Source organism: Pleurodeles waltl, chromosome 2_2 (assembly GCF_031143425.1).
Source record: "Pleurodeles waltl isolate 20211129_DDA chromosome 2_2, aPleWal1.hap1.20221129, whole genome shotgun sequence".
Taxonomy (NCBI): domain Eukaryota; kingdom Metazoa; phylum Chordata; class Amphibia; order Caudata; family Salamandridae; genus Pleurodeles; species Pleurodeles waltl.
This window is the reverse complement of record NC_090439.1, coordinates 1,157,359,833-1,157,382,730: the sequence shown is the minus strand read 5'-3', so window position 1 is coordinate 1,157,382,730 and position 22,898 is coordinate 1,157,359,833. Positions and strand designations below refer to the sequence as shown.

The window sequence follows — 22,898 nt, the reverse complement described above, 5'->3', positions numbered from 1 at the left end:
CTGCTGTATTTGGGTTGGAGATTTTAATACCACTAAATGTTAACTACCAGTGGATGAGGTTTGTGGGCGTAGGGACTGTTAGAAATGCGATCTCTAGTTGGCAGTCAGTTTACACCCTGTCTAAGTAAGGACCCTAACTCTAGTCAGGGAAAGGGAGATATACAGCTCAGATAACCCCTGCTCACTCTCTTGGTAGCTTGGCACAAGCAGTCAGGCTTATCTCAGAGGCAATGTGTAAAGCATGTGTACAAACACACACAGCAGCACAGTGAAAACACCACAAAAGTACTCCACACAAGTTTAGAAAAAAAGCCAATACTTATCTAAATCAAACAAGACCAAAATGACAATAATCCAACATACACAAGCAGACATATGAATTTTTAAGATTAAATCCCAATAAAAACACTTAGAAACACAATAGCTCCAACTGGGACTATCACAACGTCGTTGACGGAGTTTCTCCCAACAGTCCGACACCACTCACAAGGAGGACGGCGTCAGTCACGGAATGGCACGGACCCCCAGGTACAGTACCTTTGTTAACGAGAAAAAGAAGCCAGTGCACGGAGTCAAGGAGGTGAGGCGTCACTGGATCCGGTGCGGCGTCGGTTCCTTACTGCAGAGCAGGAGCAGGAGAGGTGATGCACCGTCGGTGCGAGGCATCAGTTCCTTATGCTCCGACGGGGTTGATCAATCCAGCGGGTCAAGACATGGTGGGTGACCTCTCAGGGTCTCGGTCACGCCACAGTGCTACAGGTGCTGCAGCAGTGTCGGGTGTCACAGACATTAGTGACACGCGAGATTCCTTTGTTCGTCTGGTGCAGGCTGTCCTCTGAGGATGCACGACCGAGAAACAGTTGCAGTTGCTGGCAGGAGCTGAAGATACAGTGTTGCAGAAGTTGTCTCTGCTTCTTTGTTGCAGTTTGTAGAGTTCCTGGAGGGTCCAGATGCAGTTACTTCGGTCAGAAGGTGAAGTAAAGGATGCAGAGGATTCCTGCTGGAGCCTATGAAAAACCACCCAAGAGAGAGACCCTAAATAGCCCTGAAAGGGGGATTGGTCAGCTAAACAGGTAAGCACCTATTAGGGGAGGGCTCTCATGTCACCTGCTGGGACTGGCCACTCAGATGCTCTCAGAGTTCACTGCCAACTTGGAATCGAAGATGGCAAAACCCAGGGACCCTCTAGAGGAGCTCTGAGCACCACCCCTGGGGTAGTGGTGGACAGGGAAATTGGTTCCTCCCCTTTCCTCTGTCAAGTTTTCCGCCAGAGCAGGGACCGGTGTAGAGTGGATTATGCAAGGAGGGCACCAAATGTGGCCTTCAAAGCATTTCCAGTGGCTTAGGGAGGCTACTCCTCTCAAGCCTGTAACACCTATTTCCAAATGGAGAGGGTGTAACACCCCTCTCCCAAGGAAAATCCTTTGTTCTGCCTGCCTGGGCTTGAGCTGATTAAGTGTCAGGAGGGCAGAAACCTGTCTGAGAGGTGACAGCAGCTGGTGCTGGATGGATAACCACAGAAGGCTGCAATGGCAATACGGGGGGTCCTCAGAGAGCATGGAATCATGCACCCAATGCTCGCAAAAGCTTTGGGGTATGATTCCAACATGTTTGATGCCAAACATGCCTATGTTCAGAGTTACCATTATGTAGCTGGACATAGATAATGACCTATGCCCAGTACACGCGTAAAATGGCTTTCCCGCTCTCACGAAGTCTTGGAAAATGGTCCTGGAGGTCGTGGGGGCACCTCTGCTTGTGCAGGTGTGCCCTCACACACAGGCACCCTGCCCTCAGGGCTGGGAGGGCCTGCTATACTGGTGACTTATAAGTGACCTGGCGCAGTGTAGTGTAAATGGCAGTGAAAGGCTGCATGCACCTTCTCACGCAGGCTGCAATGACAGTCCTATAGAAGCCATTGCATGGGCTCCCATGGGTGGCAAAAGATATGCTGCAGCCCATAGGGATCCCCTGGAACCCAAAGTCCTGGGTACCTAGGTACCATATACTAGGGACTTTAAGAGGGCATCAGTATGCCAATTTTGGGTAAAATACTTGGTTACCAGTATGCAGTGACAAAATTTAGAGGAGAGAGAGCATAATCACTGGGGTCCTGGTTAGCAGCATTCCACTGAACACAGTCAAGCACACTGACGTCTGGCAGAAAATGGAGGTAACCAAATCAAAAAGGTACTTTCCTACAACAGGATACATTTTATCTCATAAGACTTTGTTTAGGCACACTGCACTTTTTTGTAGCATTTCCAAAAATGGGAGAATGGAACGAAAAGTTTCCTAAATGCCCCTGTGATGGCTTACCTATGCAATCCACTTTAGATTTGGTCCTGTTTTGTAAATGTTATCAGTATATTAGGAAATGCTATCTAAAACCATTATTTATTGCACATAAATAGTTTTACTATAAAGAGGCATTTTTTAGTTATGTCAGTTAGACTCAGTGGGTTTGTGTTTTGACTTCTCTACATTTCTCTCTTTTATTGTAAAATACAGGAAAGCATATAGTCATCTAGAAACTGTACTTTATGGCACAGTTTAAAATCTCATAGGAGCTAAGATATATGATGAATGTTGAACCCGGCGTTTAAAAATCAATGTTTTATTGTATAACAATTGGTTTTAAATTACAGTTATTATTTGGTGGACATGTGTTTTGCAGTCTGTCTATAAAATTCCTTTTATAACAAAGTGCAGGAAGCATATAATCAACCAGATAACTTATTATATGAAATGGATTATATTATGCTAGGGGTTAAGATATAGGATGCTTGATTAACTGTTGTCATTTAAAACTAATATTTTTAGTGTATAATAACTTGTTTTATATTACAGTAATTATTTGATGATATTTGAAATGTATCTTTTATGGATTTTATCCAAATAAAGATTTGATGATGATGATACAGTAAACACACATTCTCTTAGTTCTCTCAGCAGCATTTAAAATGGTCTCACACCCCATCCTCATCAGGCACCTGCACGAGACTGCATCCAAGGATCCGCTCTCTACTGGATCTGCTCCTTCTTAACAGATAGAATGCAAGCTATCAGCCTAGTGCCTTTCTGCTCGGAGGCCCGTAAACTCATTTGCAGAGTGCCCCAAAGTTCCACGCTCAACCCCAACCTTTTAAAGGCATACATGATCCGTCTGGTCACCATCATCTCTTATGCTGATGATGAACAACTCACACTCTTCCTCCTGGTCAAGACTCCAACACAAGAAATAGGTTCACTGCCTGCATGACAAAATTTGTTAACTGGATGAAAGCCACCGATCTCAAGTTTAACATTGACAAGACAGATGTAGTGATCTTCAGCAAGAACACCTCACCATGGAACTTCAAAGGTGGCCAGCCGATCATGCACCCACACCCAGCACTCACACCAGGAACCTCAGAATCATGGACTTCAAACTCGGTATGTCTGCACAAGCCTACATCTTCATCGCATTCTGCTTCCACAAACTGAAGATGTTGAGAAAGGTCTTCAGGAAGCTCCCAAGCAGCACTGGAAAAATGTCACTTACTCCTCAGGCACCAGTAAGTTGGACTACAGGAGGACGCTCTATGCTGAGATCACCATGCCATTCATTAGAAGACTATAAACCATCCACACCTCCTCGGCAGCTAGACTCATCCTCAATCTCCCACAAAGAAATCACAATACACCACATCTCAGGGTGCATCACTGACTCACAATACACAAACACCCTCATTTGAAACTCCTCACACACACCTGCAAGGCATTACACAACTTAAGCCTTACCTACTTGAACTGTTCCCTCTCTTTCTACCAACCATCCAGACACCTCTGCTCCACAGAACTACTTCTCGCACATGTTCCACTCACACACAGAGTCAGATCAGGAGGATGTGGGTTTTCATACACCGCTCCTAGAGCATGGAATGACTTCCTACTCCGCATCAGAGCCTCTTCCCATCTTCTTGAATGCCACAAGAAGCTGAAGACCTTGCTTTTCAATTACCCAACCTATGCCACGCAGGGCTAGGCACACACCACCCGGCGCCAGGATACCCTCTTAGGTGATAGTTGGCTTTACAAATAAACATAACACACTACTTTGAAGGTGCTATTCTGTAAACAGCACCAAAGAAATTCCATAGTAGTCACCTGCTCTGTCTTTAATGAAACCAGGACTTTCCTTCGCCAACTGGCTAGCAGAAGCTGCAGTTTGTGTCTGAAATCACTGTGTGCAGTAGTAGCCTGAAGTCTTTACCATGTACATACTTTTTCAATATTGCTGTTTTACTCTGTGTGCAGCCGTAACCTGGGGACAGGGCCCCCCCTGATGCTTTCCACTGAGGTAACTGTTTGCAGCAATGACCTGAAGGCAGTGTCATGTAGTACCCTTCTCACTTCTGAAGTCAGTGGGTGCTGCAGGGGCCTGGAGTGGTATGTAAACCTTTCTCACCTGTAATGTTTTATTGTGAAGTTATTGCGTGTAGCAGTGATCTGAGAATGATACATACAGTTTTTCTCATCTCTGATGTTTTACTCTCGAAGTCAATGTGCAGCAGTGGTTTCAGGGATTCACATACTACCTTTCTCGCCTCTGATGTTGTATTCTGTAGACAGTGTGTGCAGCAGTCACCTGAGGGTGTCACTACCACCTCTCTGACCTCTGATGTTTCACTCTGTGGACACTGTGTGCACCAGTCACCTGAGGGTGTCTCTACAACCTCTCTCTCCTCTGATGTTTTACTCTGTACACACTGTGTGCAGCAGTCACCTGAGGGTGTCACATACAACCTCTCTCTCCTCTGATGTTTCACTCTGTACACACTGTGTGCAGCAGTCACCTGAGGGTGTCACTACAACCTCTCTCTCCTCTGATGTTTTACTCTGAAGTCACCGGGTGCAGCAGTCACCTGAGGGTGTCACATGCAACCTCTCTCACCTCTGATGTTTTACTCTGTAGACACTATGTGCAGCAGTCACCTGAGGGTGTCACATACAACCTCTCTCTCCTCTGATGTTTCACTCTGTACACACTGTGTGCAGCAGTCACCTGAGGGTGTCACTACAACCTCTCTCTCCTCTGATGTTTTACTCTGAAGTCACCGGGTGCAGCAGTCACCTGAGGGTGTCACATGCAACCTCTCTCACCTCTGATGTTTTACTCTGTAGACACTATGTGCAGCAGTCACCTGAGGGTGTCACATACAACCTCTCTCTCCTCTGATGTTTCACTCTGTACACACTGTGTGCAGCAGTCACCTGAGGGTGTCACTACAACCTCTCTCTCCTCTGATGTTTTACTCTGAAGTCACTGTGTGCAGCAGTCGCCTCATGATGGTGCCACCCACATTGATTCCAGCAATAAACAGCTCGACACCTGCCTCAGTCTGCCATGGGATCAGACCAAAGGTTGCTGTGAGTGGGACACACCTTACACTGGTACTGATAAGGATATTCCTGCCAGAGGCAGAGGACCCGGCACAGCTCAGACATGGCGGCTGCAGACCCCAGGGCCGAGCTCCTAGAAGAGGCGACCTGCTCCATCTGCAGGGAGCTGTACACTGACCCCGTGACCTTGGACTGCGGACACAGCTTCTGCCTCTCCTGTCTCACAAGATTCAAGGTCAGCGAGGATTTAGAGAAATCCTGCCCGGAATGTAGACAGAAGTTTGACCTGGAGAAAGAACTGAAGCCGAGTAAGGGATTAGCAAACGTGGCAGAAATGGTGAAGAGGCTGCAAATAGCGCCTGGAGGCCAAGTAAAAGGCAGTCTGTGTGCGGAGCACGGGGAGAGGCTGCAGCTCTTCTGTGAAACCGATGGAGGGCTGCTCTGCGTGGTCTGTAGAGAGTCCCGGGCACATAAATACCACCGAGTGAGCCCCATGAAGGAAGCTGAGCAGGAGCACAAGGTAAACGTTTGAGTCAGGATCTAGAACAGAGGGTCGTGAAGTCACAGCAAGCTGCTTTGAGGAATAGAGCAAATGCAGGACACAGAATGTAGATCACAGCATCAGAAGCGAGTACACACACTTGTACTGTGCACCCATGACACTGCTGAGGGGAGCATGAGACAGAACAGACTGTGCCACCAGGGACTGGACTATGTCTTTGTATATGTGAACCGTGCACTATTGTTGCACGTGCTGTACCGTGGGAGGGGTTGTGTGCACATGTGTGTTGTGTGTATGGTGGTGGGTGAAAAGGTAAAAATATATCAAAGAGTGCCAGGCAGGTGAAGGACTGTGGTGTAAACCAAGGGGGGGGTGGGGGGGGGGGGGGGTCCTTGCTTACCTTATGGCCTATTCGAACCTTGCTACATCACAGGCAACATGTATAATGCTAAATTGGAGCTGCGTTGGGCTGGTCCTGACAGGTATAGGGACACTTCTTAGCCTGGAGTCCAATGGTGTCCTGGCTGTAGGTGTGCCAAGAACCACTAAAGATGATGAGCTTGTCTGCTAGAATTTGGGAGTAATTCTGCGTTACTCTTGTAACGCAGAATTACTAATTAATTCTGCCACTCCGCCGGTGGAATTATTCAGCACTGTGTTCTTTTTTAAATAGGTCTGGAAGAGGGAGCAATGCCTCTATCTTTAAGAAACACTGACGATTAAAGTGTATTCTGCAGTGATTTATAAACATAGACAGATAGCTCCCTCTTCCAGCCCGGTTGCTGTGCTTACATAATTAGGCCCTGATTTAAGAAAAGTGGCTCTTCATGTCATGAAGCGCCACTTTTCACGCAGCCCATTCTGACCCCCTAACGCCACCATGTGGGCACCATATTTACCATACGGCGCACCATGGCGCAAGTTAGGGCCAATAGCATCAACATTTTTACGCTACTGTTGTACTTTGCAGGATTTGCGGCACAAATGTTGGCGCTAATCCCTGCAGAGTACATTGAGGCCCATTACAAATAATGGTGTGCCTCCTTTTAATGCCTGCTCTGTGCAGGCATTAAAAATGCCGCTACAAATGGCACACTGAAATCTCATAGATTCCACTGGACCATTTTTGCGGGCCCCCTAACGGGGGAATGGCCCCCTTGCATATGTTACGCCTGGTGAAGGCATATCCTAGGGACTTCTAAGTATGTCAGCTTATGCCAATTGGGAAAGCCAATTCAATATACATTTTTAGGTTTTGCCTGCATAGCGCTTGCTCTGTGTTTGTGAAATCTAATGTATTTAATATAAATCCCAAAAGAGGCTTAGATCCTGCCCCACTTGCTCTCCTTGCTTTCATTGGTTCCTGTGCTAGTCACTTACTTTCCTCTATTTCTATTGCCTCTCACGCTATTTTCTTCCATTTACCAATGCTTTTTTTTCCTCGTGTGCTAATGTGTTTGCTGTTATCTGCATCTCGAAGCCCAATTAATGTGTGCATCTGCTTTGATTTTGGCACTCACCAGTCCCCCCCAGGTCGAAGCAGGCACGCGCTCTAGTGCTCCCTTTTGTTCCGAGGTTGACACAGTTGCTGTTGTTGAACTTCTTTGGCATAGGAGCTCCCTGACGCAGGGTCACGTGAAGAGCAGGACCGGGTCTGTTTATTCTTTCTTTTTTTTAATAGTTCTATTGCTGTGTTTCGTTTCATTGTATTCTGGGGTGGCACATGATGTTTGGAGTGTGGTATCAATAAGCCGTTTGAGCCTCTGATTGATCCTTTGAGCTTTGCAATTAATAGTCTTCCTTGTGTTTCATTTTGGTGTTACTTCTAGTGGCATATTTTCCCAAGGTAATTAATCACACTCTGCATAAATACGGCCTGCTCGTAGATGTGGCTTCCGAACTATATTGCGCAACTATCCACTAAACTACAACTTCTCTCTCCTCTGATGTTTCACTCTGTAGACACTGTGTGTATCAGTCACCTGAGGGATTACTACAACCTCTCTCTCCACTGATGTTTCACTCTGAAGTCACTGCGTGCAACGGTCACCTGAGGGTGTCACTACAACCTCTCTCTCCTCTGATGTTTCACTCTGTAGACACTGTGTGTATCAGTCACCTGAGGGATTACTACAACCTCTCTCTCCACTGATGTTTCACTCTGAAGTCACTGCGTGCAACGGTCACCTGAGGGTGTCACTACAACCTCTCTCACCTCTGATGTTTCACTCTGAAGTCACTGCGTGCAACGGTCACCTGAGGGTGTCACTACAACCTCTCTCTCCTCTGATGTTTCACTCTGAAGTCACTGCGTGCAACGGTCACCTGAGGGTGTCACTACAACCTCTCTCTCCTCTGATGTTTCACTCTGTGGACACTGTGTGCAGCGGTCACCTGAGGGTGTCACTACAACCTCTCTCACCTCTGATGTTTTACTCTGAAGTCAGTGTGTGCAGCAGTCACCTGAGGGTGTCACTACAACCTCTCTCTCCTCTGATGTTTCACTCTGAAGTCACTGCGTGCAACGGTCACCTGAGGGTGTCACTACAACCTCTCTCTCCTCTGATGTTTCACTCTGTGGACACTGTGTGCAGCGGTCACCTGAGGGTGTCACTACAACCTCTCTCACCTCTGATGTTTTACTCTGTAGACACTGTGTGCAGCAGTCACCTGAGGGTGTCACTACAACCTCTCTCTCCTCTGATGTTTCACTCTGAAGTCACTGTGTGCAACAGTCACCTGAGGGTGTCACTACAACCTCTCTCTCCTCTGATGTTTCACTCTGAAGTCAGTGTGTGCAGCACTCACCTGAGGGTGTCACTACAACCTCTCTCTCCTCTGATGTTTTACTCTGAAGTCAGTGTGTGCAGCAGTCACCTGAGGGTGTCACTACAACCTCTCTCTCCTCTGATGTTTCACTCTGAAGTCAGTGTGTGCAGCAGTCACCTGAGGGTGTCACTACAACCTCTCTCTCCTCTGATGTTTCACTCTGAAGTCAGTGTGTGCAGCACTCACCTGAGGGTGTCACTACAACCTCTCTCTCCTCTGATGTTTCACTCTGTAGACACTGTGTGCAGCAGCGACCTGAGGGTGTCTCTACAACCTCTCTCACCTCTGATGTTTCACTCTGTGGACACTGTGTGCAACAGTCACCTGAGGGTGTCACTAAAACCTCTCTCTCCTCTGATGTTTCACTCTGTGGACACTGTGTGCAGCAGTCACAACTACAAAAGGCCAATACTACCAACGTTTTCATTAGTTCCCATTTGCCTTATTGCAAGCAGGCCCAAGTTACCATGTGATGGGGCATTTCCAATATGGTGAAAGTCTTTGGCCACTCTTAACCTGGGCTCTGAGACTGGTATTCTGAGTGGGGGGTGTACTTTGGAAATTGTAGTGTCCTTTCACACCTAATGCTAATACAGTTTGAAGCAACAACAAAACGAGAAACAGAAGTTTGGAAGGACAAAAGCAGGGTCTGTAGACAACCAGACAGGAGAGCCACAATAGTTGTCTTGGCTTTCTGTCCTCTCCATTTAAAATGCACCCAAGTGTTACATGTGGCTCAACAGATCGATCAAGCAGGAGTTTACAGTGTGCATGCAAAAGGAGGCCTCCACCCTGCATCTTTTGCTGAGCAACAGCAAAATCATTCACCCATTCACCAATTCAGGTCATCCTGTTGTTTGCTCCTGAGAGGCATAACACCTTTTCATATCTATTTAAGGCTAATCTCTGGCTGTGAGCTGGCAGAGGTTCATGCTAATTAGCCTCTGACAGTTCAGGTATGTAAAGCTAACTTTCTTAAAGTTAATTTCCCTTAATATTTATTAACAATCAGACTCCACCAATGAATTGGATTTGTAATCATTATTAAAAATAGTTGCTTAATAATTTTCCTAGCTTGCCCCTTTCACAAATTGGCAGTATTAGTATTTTAATCTGCACTCTGGTTTTCGACATAGAACAGCTGGGCCTACCACAGTGAAAATAGTTTTTTGGACCTTGTCACTGTAGGGGCATGGTAATATTAAATTTCCACATGTCCCACTTTTAAATTTCATGCAACTCCTCTAGTGGGCAACAGAGCTTACATTGGGGTGACATACTAATTTTGATAAAGGATGCCTTTAGTTGTCAACTAGCATTATTTTAATATGTTACACTGCAGGTTATACTGCAGCAGTCAGGCTATACAGGGTAGGCCTGAAGCCTCGTTTGCACTGCCACTGTAGAGGATGTCACAATAAGTGTTGCAGCCTACAATTGGCATTTTCACTTCCAGACTCAGTGAGTACTTTCTACACCATATATGAGGGATTTAAAGGCAAGTACAAGGTTACAATGAGGAATAATCCAATTTAACCAGTTTTAAAGGGGAAACACACACACTTTAATACTGGTTGTCTGTGGTAAAATGCACTGAGCTCTAAAGCCAGAACAAATATTGGGTCCAATAAAAGCTAGAAAATATGGGGCACTAATGCAGAAAAGGCAGATTTCACACTACCACCATACCTGTGATGGCCACCAATTGAAGTCAGTCTCCATTTGTGACATAACGCAATACTATTCATGGGGTAGATCCGATTAAAAACTACTCTAAATTGGGATTTTATGAACTGGCATATTAGTATCAGTACGTAGGCCAGTTCATATAATTATATAGTATGCTCAAAAGCACTAATTGCACATCGCAAACAGATTTCTGGGCCCAGTATTTAGCACATATGGATTTTTCACAAGGCAATATTGTGTAATTAGAAGAGCTACCTAAATGAAATTATATGAGTCTATTTTCAAGTAATGTTTATATGCCACTATGTACGGAATTTCATTATCTATTCTGCAAATGGTGGAGAAATTATTAACATATATATTGAGTGTGGTTTAAGGAAAATAATCAATGTAGGAGACTTTATTGCAAAAATATCTAATGCCGCACAAACTACAGGTCTTCGATGTTCCAGAGTTGTGCTTTGGTAATGAGAAACAAGCATTTGTAATGCAATGGGTCTCGCATTTACTCGAGTTAAAGCTACTAGCGTGTAAACTCCTAACCGGACTTTTCTTGCCACATAAACTGAAAAGTAAAACAGTTTCACATAAGTGAGCCGACGGTCGCCATGAGCACAAAGCAAACACATAAAAAGAAACAGAAGTTCGCTCGCAGTGAAATGTATCGGCAGAAGTGCACTTATCCATGTAATCTGCAAAAGTGCAATTATCCATCTAACCAGCAAAAGTGCAAATATTAATGCAACAGGGTCGAGGTCATGCAAAGTGCTCGACTACTGCCCAGCGAGATCGCGCATCCTACGAAATAAAGTAGTCCAGAAACCATACAGAAAACATGGAGCCTCGTATGTTTTCAGTAGTTGGCCGGTGCGCTCGAGGCGGGCTAAACACCGGAAAAGGCATGATGTATGCATGCCTTTCACTAATGAAATGAAGCGAATTGTAAAAGGCAAGCCCACAAACCAACCAAAGTGATGGGCCTGACATGGGCGTTGTTACAAGCCCGTAGATCGATAAGAACAGGGACAGAGTGCTTTGCGCTCGACCCTAAAAAAGGAAAAGAAGGGGAAGCTCTTGCTTACAACCCTAACCTCATTAGGTTATAGAGCACTGATCGGAGAGGTTGTAGGAGCTATCCCCTCAGACTCTAATCATCCATAAAAAATGGGAGTTCACTCTTTGCTTACACTGCAAATTCTCATAAACTTTTTTCTTAAACAGAAATCACGCTAATAACTTAGACACATCTAAGTGCTAACTACTTAATAGTACCAAGCCTCACTTACAACTGACAAGGCTATTAATATGTTGGGAACCTCTTAATATCAAAGAATAAGGAAGGAAGGAATTCTTTGATACATATATTAGAGCCAAATAAATGAATTACATGTCCCCATTTTTAAATGTTGACTATAAAAGAAAAATTATGGAACCTACGCAAGTTTTCACAGTCTTTTGTCTCATATTTCAAACTTGAAAGCAAGTAAAATTAAAAACTATGAACCAAGGGAAAAACTGTAACCTTACTGTTGACCCTGATACACCAAAAATTAGATTTAGTGTCAAGTAAATAAATTGATGAGGACGCGGTATGGTAAGAAGATCCTAGCAAAAACAGAAAATACATTATTTTAAAAAATGCCTAAAATACGTAGATATGAAGTGGAGGAGAAGAATGCTGCAGAAATTTGGTACTCCCAGAAATTACTATCATTTTCAGAAAACCCCAGAGTATTCCGGCATGTTGTAGCAAATATATCTAATGTAGTAATTCACTAAAATTAAATTTCCATAACTTTAAAACAATATAGTATATATCAGAATTATACTTCTCAAATGGAATGCCTCCGATACACATACAAACAGCTGTCCGCCATACTCCATTGGGAAGATATCATCCTTTTTTGATTCCCAGAATATGAGACTAATTCTGAAGTTGTGAGATAGTAAAGCGAGCTTGTCCAAAGCAAGAGCCTCAAATGTGGGGCAACTCTTTAGCTACATCTAAGCACTCCTTTTACTGTTTTTACCATCTTCATGGGCACTCACATGAGAAGTGAAGTCACATTATTAAGAAAGAATTGGTTACTCCAAACGTTGTATTTGGCTTGGATGTGGATCCTGACATCTTGGACTCCGTTACTTACCATTTCCATATATTTGGTGGACCTTTTTTGACAGTTTTGCAGTTTTTACAACGGAAACCAGTAGTCTCTAGTTTTGACTTACTATAGTGAACAAGAACGAACAATACCCAGTTAATATTAGATCATGTACTATAACCCAGTCATCCTAGGTCAAGTTTTTGGATGATATCTCCAATTTATGATATGTATACTCTAAAAGGCCTGAAGAAGTCCAACAGATGAAACATGTGCTGGGTGTTTTTTTTTTAAATTGGACAACAAGGATTTTCTTGTTGTCAATGTCCAATTTTTAAGCAAATGGTACATGTATTGAAGACCTTTGGAAGATCTTTGTCGGCTCACAATTGGGATGTAAACAACAGAGCTGCACATTGTCAAATGGCTTATGTACTATTTGTATTTAAAGCCTATTGTTGCAATCTAAAATATTTTTGATTTGTATGTATATATTTATATAACTATATGTTTTTGCAAAGTATTTTTCTTAACACAGACTTTATTTTGATTTTGCATGACGTACAAGATATAATGATTAGTAAACTGGTTTAAACATTTTTTTCTTTTTACCACAAGGGTGGTATCTGAAGTGTCTTATATCACTTTTCCACAGGATTAACAAGCAATGAAGTCAGTGCTAGAAGCCGTAACAGCTATAAACCCCCACCCACCCCGTTAAAAAAACAAGATCACCTGGTAATCTACATGATTACAAACCATTTGTTCACCATGACAAGTATACATGGAGGTTAGAGTATTAATGTCATCATAGATATGTGTACTATGTTGGGCAATGGGAAACCAGTGCTCTCGAGTTGTTAAAATGGTGCGGTCTATCAGTGACCAGGGGTTGTGAGTCGGAATTGTACATCAAGTGTGGAGTCCACAAGTCTGTATCTGGCCAGGATTGTTGTATTCTGGCTGATTAGTTTTTACTCTATATCAGAGGTGCCATCCTGTGCCCCGAATCTCTCAAGAAGGACGTCCCATTTCAGGGAGGTGGGGGTTCTTCATAGTCCTCTCATGTCAATGCACTATTTTCCACTTGGCCCCAGTTCAGAACCTCGTTTTGTCATGAAGGGGCCCGAGGAGGAGTTGCAGATTTCCAGCATTTGGTGATCAATATTTTTGCTAATATCAGTGCGAGGTCTGTGAAACGTAGTGCACATTTATGCCTCTTGGGCCTGGGAGAAAGTCCCAGTAGGATGCTCCCAGGGAATTCCAAGGGCCCATGTCGGTCAGGTTCCACAGGACTACAACTTATGAAAGAGGTCAGTGTTTGGCGCTGTTGGTAAATGGCCCTCTCTGAAGGGTCACCCCATACTTTTTACCTTCCTCCTCCTCTTTTTCTGACCTCATTTTTGTTTCCATTAGGACTCTTGACACTTTACCACTGCTAACCTGTGCTAAAGTGCATTTGCTCTCTCCTTAAAACATGGTAACATTGGCTCATACCCAATTGGCATATTTAATTTACTTGTAAGTCCCTAGTAAAGTGCACTACAGGTGCTCAGGGCCTGTAAATGAAATGCTACTTGTGGCCCTGCAGCACTAGTTGTGCCACCAACATAAGTACCTCCTTCACCATGTCTCAGGCCTGCCAATGCAAGGCCTGTGTGTGCAGTTTCACTGTCACGTCGATTTGGCATTTAAAGCTACTTGCCAAGCCTTTAAGTCCCCTTTTTCTTCATATAAGTCACCCTAAGGTAGGCCCTAGGTAACCCATAGGGCAGGGGGCTTTATAAGTAAAAGGCAGGACACGTAGTTATGTGAAACTCTGAAATTCATTTTCCACTATTGTGAGAACTGCCCTCATAAACTTTTAAGTGGTAGATTCTGATCTGGAAGGAGTAGCCCTGTCATGTTTAGTATGGCCAGAATGGTAATAGAAAGTCCTGCTTATTGGCGAAGTTGTATTCCATATTACCATTTTAGAAATGCCACTTTTAGAAAGTGTAGCAACACAAAAGGATGATGGATGGAGTGCTGAACAATGCAAACACTCACCCCCAGTCACAGATCTGGGTATAATCCATCGTTTTTTTGCTCACCATGCCACCCCAGTTCGGACCCAGCCATATGCAAATCAGTCTTGACCCTGTTCCTCATGGGAACAGTCCAGCCCGAACTGCCAAGGCAGGTCCTGCCTGGACCGGAAACAAGCATCCTGGGACCTATTTCAGGGTATCACCCTTTATCAGCCAGGCTAGCTTGAATCCAGTGGTAGAGTGAGCAAGGAACCACATCTGGGCATACCCTTCCACTTTAGCAACACAAAAGGATGATGGACGGAGATATGAGCAATGCAAATACTTACCCCCAGTCACAGATCTGGGTTTAATCCATCATTCTTTTGCTCACCATGCCACCCCAGTTTAGACCCAGCCATATGCAAATCAGTCTTGACCCTGTTCCTCATGGGAACAGTCCAGCCCGAACTGCCAAACCATGTCCTCACTGGACCGGAAACAAGCATCCTGGGCCCGGTTTCAGGGTATCACCCTGCATCAGCCAGGCTAGCTTGAATCCAGTGGCACAGTGAGCAAGGGACCCACATCTGGGCATACCCTTCCCACTTAGGGCAATTTTAGCAACATAAAAGGATTATGATATGATATGAATAATTCCTGATGCTGTTATGGCAAATTCTCTGCTGCAGGGCATTGACTTGACCTCTGGGTAACAGTTTAACTACTGGTGTGATATTTTTCTGATTGGGACAATGATTACATGTGTTTGTAGGTGTCAAAGTGTCGCACATGGACTAGGAAACGTCACATATTTTAACACTGCAACATGGAAATGTCACACACAAGCAGACCGGAAACTTGGCAGCAGTACAGCAGCGTCTGCACAGAATAATCAATTTAATATTCTCAGCCATTAGCTCGAGCACATGATTGAATGGACTACAGCCGCCTTCATACACATTAAACAATTTAATATTCTCCACCGTTTTTGCTTAGACTCCATAAAACCTCCGTGTCTAAAGAATGGCTCTTGAAAAGCTAGAAGTTTAATTTCTGTGTTGATGATAACTGAATCTAAACAACGTTTCTCCATATTGTGTACAGATGCGTCTAGTACTCAGATCTGCTTTTGAGTGGAGTCTGCCCAGCACAACATGATAGTTCATACCAACAGACTGCTGAAACTTTGTCATACTCCTTATACAATAAATATTAAGTACATTACTGCATTCATAATAGCCTAGTGCTGCCATTCGAATTGCCTAGATTATAGTAAAGGGTGGAAAACTCTGGATTTCTTTACACATGACATTCTACTAGCTATCCCAGCCTACCTTAGGATATAAAGCAAACAATTCTACCCCGCAGGGGACTGGGCTCTGATAACGTTTTTACAAGTGGTTGCTTCTAAAACCCCCCTGAAATCAAAATTAAATTTTCGTAACCCACTTGACTGCTTCTAATGATCACACTTGAAATGTGTCTTCATCCATTCATGTAGAGGCAGAGTGTAGCTTCAGGGCGAGAGTTTGGAGTGTTACGCACCTTTAATAAATGTGTTTTCTGATAAATAGTTGGGTACAGGTGCTTTCAGGCAGGTATGGTGAGATATCTGACCAGGAATGTTTACATACACGCAGACAAAAACGCACACATACTCTCTCCCTCTCTGTATTGAAATTCCTCAAAACTGTTGCTTAATTTACAAAGTATTGGGGCATATTTAGAAACCCCTAGTGAATCCTTGTGCCAGCCTAGCGTCATTGTATTTTAGGCTAAGATAGCATTAAGGAGGCCTTTTCCCTGCAAACATGACAAACATTGCGCCACTTTGTAACTGCTTGTGCCACGGTGTGCCTGCGTCAGGCATAATGTACGCAAGGGGGGCGTTCCACTGTTAGGAGGCCCAAAATGGAGCAGTGAAATTTACGAGATTTCATTGCGTCATTTTCCCATCATTTTTAACGCCTGCCCAACGCATTGCTGGACTAGTGACATAATTTTTGGCGCTAGTCGACCAATGTGCCACAATAGCATCAACAATTTTGATGCTTTTGTGGTAACGTGCCCCAATGCATCGTTTGTAAATACGGCGCTACCGTGGTGATGTTTGGGGTCACGGGGGCACAAGAAAGTGGCGTACCATAGCTGATGTGCCACTTTCTTCTAAATATGCCCCATTGTGTTTTCTCTATAATGGTTGAGAATATTAAATTGTTAAATGGGTGCAGATGCTGCTGTAGTCTGTTCAGGTCAGGGTACATAATTGAACACACTACAGCAGCGTCTGAACAGATTAAACAACCGTGCGAGGAATCGAGGAGCGCAAGCAGGGCCGGTCTTAGCACTGGTGGAGCCCTGTGCAACAATGTTTGTTGGCGTCCCCCCCACTGACAACCTCCACCACGGATTCCCTCACTACCACCCTTCAACAGTGCCCCTCGCGTTTCCATTACCCCTCTCTTCCAGATGCATTCAATTCGTTTTATAGCACCACTCATACCAGTGTAGTGTGTCAGAGCACTTTATATTGCATACACATTACACAGAGTCAATCAATCATAGGTGTGTAAATCAGTGTATAAGAAATGTTACATAAGGCAGAGGGCTACAAGGTGTAGGAGTCACATGTCATCCATACTGGTAGGCTGAATAGGTTAGAAGTGCTTGGTCTGGAAAAGTACAAACTCAGAATTTAAAATGTAAAATGCAACAACATGATTGGGGGTTCTTTTTAATAACAAGAACTGGTTTCTACCCAAATAAACCCTTTTGCCACATCAGGATGATGACAGGCTGGGGAAAAAATCCTTCAGGGCCAGAGAAGGCCTTTCAAAGTCTCCAGCTTATCTCTGCTACCACCATTGGGCACTTCTACTGCGCCTACTGTGGAAAGTGAATCAGATTCAGACCTGCTGTGCCTGAAACTCTTTTAACCAGAGCTCCCTTGGGCTCTCTGTGGGTTCTGGATTGGAAAATAAGGACTGCTAAACCTGCGGCTGTCCCACATATAGAGTGGGCATCAACAAGGGCTGTTCAAACAACAAAAGTATGTGATCCAATCATCGACATAACAAGCCTAGAACCCACAGACCGAGAGACTGTCAGTATTTGGCTGGTGTCCACTCCTGACCTCAGGGAGCACATGCCATTAAACTCTGCCACAAGCTCTAGTTATCTACCAACTCGAAGAAATCAATTCATCTTAAGAAAGAGCCTCCTCTACTCCTGACACCTAAGAAAAATGGGTTTGTACGACAGTGATAAGAAAACTGGCAACAATCTTAAGCAACAGTTCCTGTGCAGATCCTTAGGCTTACCTGACACCAACAGACCTGTAAGGCTAGCGATGCCTTTGCAAATTCCAGGTCCACTGCAACAAATACCGCTGAATTCAATCCCATCTCTCCGAGGTTGTTGGAGCTGTGCACCCCGGTCAACTCTCATTCTGATTGGAGCTCATTTTATGGCAGAAAAATACTGAGCTGCCTTTCCTGACCACCTGGCCAGCTCGTTAGACAACTCAGAGGTAATAATTTAACTGTTGACACTGTACAAGAGATAATAAACTCTATTACTGCTCAATGCTAAATATGATATTTGGCTTTTCATAAAAACATTGTAATATTTTAAGTTGACTCTTTTTAATTTGACCTGCTTCAGTGTGCTTTGCTTGTCAACTTGGATATTTATATATTTTAGTTTATTTTTATTGTACTGCAAATTGGGTTAACCTCTACACTCTGAACCAACAAGGGGAGTGTGTTTTGATGTTATTTTAGCAGCTTTTTATGGCCACGTTATTTTAGCCATAGACCTCCAGCTTGGGTAATTTAGCTTAGAAACATTATCTATTGCACTTTTAGCCTAGAAACTGTTTTCATTCTTTTACCATGACATTTTCACTCTGTGCTTTGCACAAGGCTTTACACAATAATGTTATCAGTACAAAGTGGAACGCCACGTTCTCTGCCACTTCATGGAAACATACGTGTTTTGAGGTTAGGGCAGTCTTCTTAGAACACCAGCTGTTTTATTATAAAACATCTCTCTGACCCCTAAACGTTAGAGGCAAATTCCAGCCAGAAGTTGCCCCTGCATGCTGTTTGCTTCATTGCAGCTGCCTGTTGAGACTAGACATCCTTCCCACCTACATAGGAGAAGACTCTTGGTAGACCAACATCCCTCTTCACTACTACCATATTCAGGTATGGGGAAAAGTGTCTTCCCAGGGTTCCTAAAGGGTGGATTAGGGCTAACACTGTCGTGCTCTAGGTAGGTAGGAATTCTAAAACCTAGTATTGTGACACTATGGTGTGACTTTTCTTATGTTTCACTTTCTTTGTCACGGCTCTGCTATTATTATGTTTCATTATCCTTATTATTGCAGTACATGCCTTTTTATGTAGAATGCAGTTGATTCAATAGAATTAATTGAACCAATTCCTGCTTTTGTTTGTCTTTGCATGTGTGAGACAAATGTAACTGGGAGAAAAGGATAAGATCTGTTTCCCTGAGAAATCAGAATGTCATATGCACGGCTGCCACAAATCACCTGTACTCTTGGGTGCTGGTGAGGTACTGCAAGCTGGCTGGAAGGGGTAGGCTGACAGTTGTCACATGGTGTGGGATTGGACTCAGTTCCCCACAATCCGGTGATGCTGGCACCTGAATTCAGCAGTCTCATTGCTACAATGACAGCCAACACAACATGGCAGAGGACACAAGGCTCCCAAACTATTCAGTCTGCAATCAGATCACCACTTGCAGAAATCACTGATAGACTCATTAATCATTCAACGTTATTATCTGTGGAAGAATTGTTATTAAAATTATTGGTACAGGCCTATCCCTACTGAAATTAACTGATAAACCTGGAGCAACATGTCCTCACACTTTACAGTCTTTCAGCCCAAGCATTTCCAATCCTGCTTGATGGGATATTATTGGTTTAAGACAATTATTACCAATGTAATTAATTTCAGCCGTGAATAAATCAAAACACTCATGTACCCAACAGCAATTCCTTCCAGACCTCAAAAGTTTTGATTAAAAGTGTAGTGGGTTCTCGCTTGGAACAGGATTGCAAAGAACTCTGGAGACACTGAATGTGGTGATATCGTTCTTTTTTTATTGCAAGATGGGTTAGGGGAATTGAATACTCTGTTCCGGTTCTTCCTTGGAAAAATATCTCTGATATTGCCGTCTTCTCGAGTGATCAGAAAGATAATATTTCTGTCTGTTCTTTTCCTAGGGTGTTCCGGGTGACTGTCTCAATCCCAACCTCAAGGAGGATGATGTTCCCCAAAAGAAAACGGAAAGAAAAAAACAGGTAAGAGTAGATGTTTGGGTTTGACTAGATAAAGATTAGTAGGGAGGTGAGGATAGGGTGTGGGGGCTGGTGTGGGGAGTAAACTGGTTTATCGTGTTTCACCCGTTTCCGGTGGTACTAATTTCCTCTGTTTCTCTCTCGCTCTATTATCCAATATGTAGGAGAGTGGTTTATTTCACCACCTCCTTGCGTGTTGTTATGGGAATCTGAGCGTTTCTATTTAGGTCCCCTACTCCCGGTGCCTTCCCGGTTCCTCCATCCCCTTTTCTCTCTTTCTTTCTACCCGCATCCACTCGGGTAGGACTTTTACATTAAGGTGTGCCCGTACCTGTGAGAGCCACGCCCCTCCAGGGACGTGGCGGCATTGTCCGTTATTCCTTGGTTCCTCTGCGTCTTCATCATTGGCTTCTTCCACTTCCGCTATGCTCCCTTCTGCAGGTCTCGATCCCGTGCTCGGCTTGCTCGCTCCTTCCTCTGGCTCCGCTCCTTCCGTCTCTCTCGCGCGCGCCCCGTCTCGTCTCTCTTCCTCTCTTTTGGCTTCTCGATCCCAGATATCCGCATTGGAATTTACTTCCGGGTTAGGGATTCTCCCGGGTGTGCCCCCGGAGTATGGGCCGTCAGGTTCGGGCTTTGTTGTGTAACTCTGGCGACGGGCGCCCGGTTACATGTCCCTTCCCACGAGTGGGGCTGTTCGAGTCCCTGAGCCAACGGATAACGGGATAGGTAGTCGGCCTGGCCCATTATTTTTCCGGGAAGGTGGCACACCTGAAAGGAGAAAGGTTGGAGTTCCATAAACCATCTAAGTATGCGGTCCTTGGTATCTTTATGGCGCAATAGGCATGTCAGAGGAGCGTGATCAGTATATAGCAGAAACGGTCGTACCAAAAGATAGTATTGTAGGCTTTCTATGGCCCATTTAATGGCCAGACATTCACGTTCTATAATCGGATAGCGATGTTCCCTGGGTAGGAGCTTACGACTGATAAACACAATGGGGTGACTTGTGCCATCATCACTTTTCTGAAATAAAACCACCCCCAGGCCTACATCTGAGGCATCCGTTTGTAAATGGAAGGGTTGACTAAAATCGGGAGAGCGCAAAATTGGTTTGGTCGTGAGACAGTTTTGTAGGGTTATATAGCTATGGTGTTGGGCTGGGGTCAATCTTGCTATTTTTGTGGGCTGCCCCTTCTTTAAGAGGTCGGTTAGGGGAGCCGCCAGAGTTGAAAAATGGGGGATGAATCTCTGATAGTACCCTACAAGACCTAGAAAGGAGCACACTTCTTTCTTGGTAGTAGGGCTTTCTATGTGCGTAATGGCTTCCACTTTGTTCAATTGTGGTTTTATTACACCACCCCCTATGTGATAGCCTAAGTATGCAATATCGGTATAAGCTAGGCGGCTTTTCTTGGGATTAGCAGTGAGTCCTGCTTGCTGCAGAACAGAGAATATGTTATGGAGATGGTTTAGATGGTCCTCCCAGGTTTCGCTATATATAACAATATCATCCAGATACGCGTCTGCGTATCTGGTATATGGTCGTAAGAGGGAGTCCATAAGGCGTTGGAAGGTGGCGGGGGCACCATGTAATCCAAAGGGGAGGACATTTAAGTGATAAAGCTCAGAGGCTGTTGAGAAGGCTGTTTTTTCTTTGTCTGTGTCTGCCAGTGGAATTTGCCAGTAGCCTTTGGTTAAATCAAGGGTGGACATGTATTTGGCCCTCCCGAGCTTTTCTCAGAGATCGTCTACCCTGGGAAGGGGATATGTGTCAAACTGGGATATGGCGTTGACCTGTCGAAAGTCAATCCAGAAACGGATTGACCCATCAGGTTTGGGGACCAATACGACTGGGGAGCACCAGGGACTCTTTGATGGCTCTACAACTCCCATGGATAGCATTTTCTCTATTTCTTCTTCCACTAAGATTTTTCGGGCTTCGGGTATGCAATAGGTTCGCAATCGTATTATCTTTCCAGGTAGTGTTTTAATATGATGTTGTATTAACGAGGTTTTTCCTGGTTGGGTAGAGAACAGTTTATCGTGGTGGGAGAGTAGTTGGGTTAACTGATCTTTTTGTTTCGGCAAGAGACATGCATTCTTTTGCATTTTTTCTGGAGTTGGGCTTACAGGAGTAGGACACCACCCAATATCAAGTTCCCTTACGGTATTAAACAAGTAACCGGCTAATGGGGTTCTTATGGGTTTTGGAGGTTCTTCCCATTTCTTTAACAAGTTTATGTGAAATATTTGGGTTCTTTTAGGACTCTCTGTTATTTCGATGGTGTAGGTAACAGGGGTTACAGTTCCTAGAACCTTATAGGGTCCTTGCCATCTAGCCAGAAGTTTATTGTCAGAGCTGGGCAAAAAGACAAGTACTTTGTCCCCCTTACTCAAGGTTCTCATTTGCATATTGCGATCGTAATAATGTTTTTGTTTACTTTGGGCTTTCTCTAAATTTTCACTGACGTGTTCCCATACTGATTGGATTTGGGATTTTAGGTCATTAGTGTATTCTAAAAGGGCTTTTTCTCCTCCTCTTCCCACAACTCCGCCGCCATGTCTAATAGTGTTCGGGGTTGTCTCCCAAAAACCAACTCAAATGGACTATGTCTGGTAGAGGCTTGTTCATGTGTCCTAATGGCATAGAGAACTAAGGGTAGTTTCCTATCCCAGTCCTTGCCTGACACTGAAACTGATTTTAAAAAAAGGGTTTTTAAGGTACGGTTGTATCATTCCACTAAACCGTCGCTTTGCGGATGATAAACCGCGGTTCTCAGGTGTTTAATTCCTAGTAGTTGACGTATCTGGGACATTAAGTTTGACATAAACTGTGTTCCTTGGTCAGTTAGTATTTCTTTGGGAAAGCCTACTCGGGTAAAAAACCCGATCATGCGTTAGCTATGTTTTTGGTATTAATGCTGGAAAGGAGGATGGCCTCTGGATATCTGGTGGCGTAGTCCACTAATACCAATACATATCTATACCCCTTGGTGGAGGGTACGAGGGGTCCTATTATGTCCATTCCCACTCGGGAAAAGGGTACTTCA

At 44.3% G+C, this 22,898-nt stretch overlaps 1 protein-coding gene across 1 annotated transcript in view; it reads left to right on the top strand.

Moving 5' to 3' along the window:
- The first annotated feature begins 5,468 nt into the window (after positions 1 to 5,468).
- Positions 5,469 to 22,898, top strand: part of LOC138282988 (E3 ubiquitin-protein ligase TRIM39-like) — a 162,678-nt gene continuing 145,248 nt past the window's right edge. Inside the window, exons 1-2 of the mRNA XM_069221081.1 lie at positions 5,469 to 5,905; positions 19,774 to 19,851. Coding sequence (XP_069077182.1) covers positions 5,489 to 5,905; positions 19,774 to 19,851 — 495 coding nt within the window. The 5' untranslated portion in view covers positions 5,469 to 5,488. The remainder of the gene's footprint in view (positions 5,906 to 19,773; positions 19,852 to 22,898) is intronic.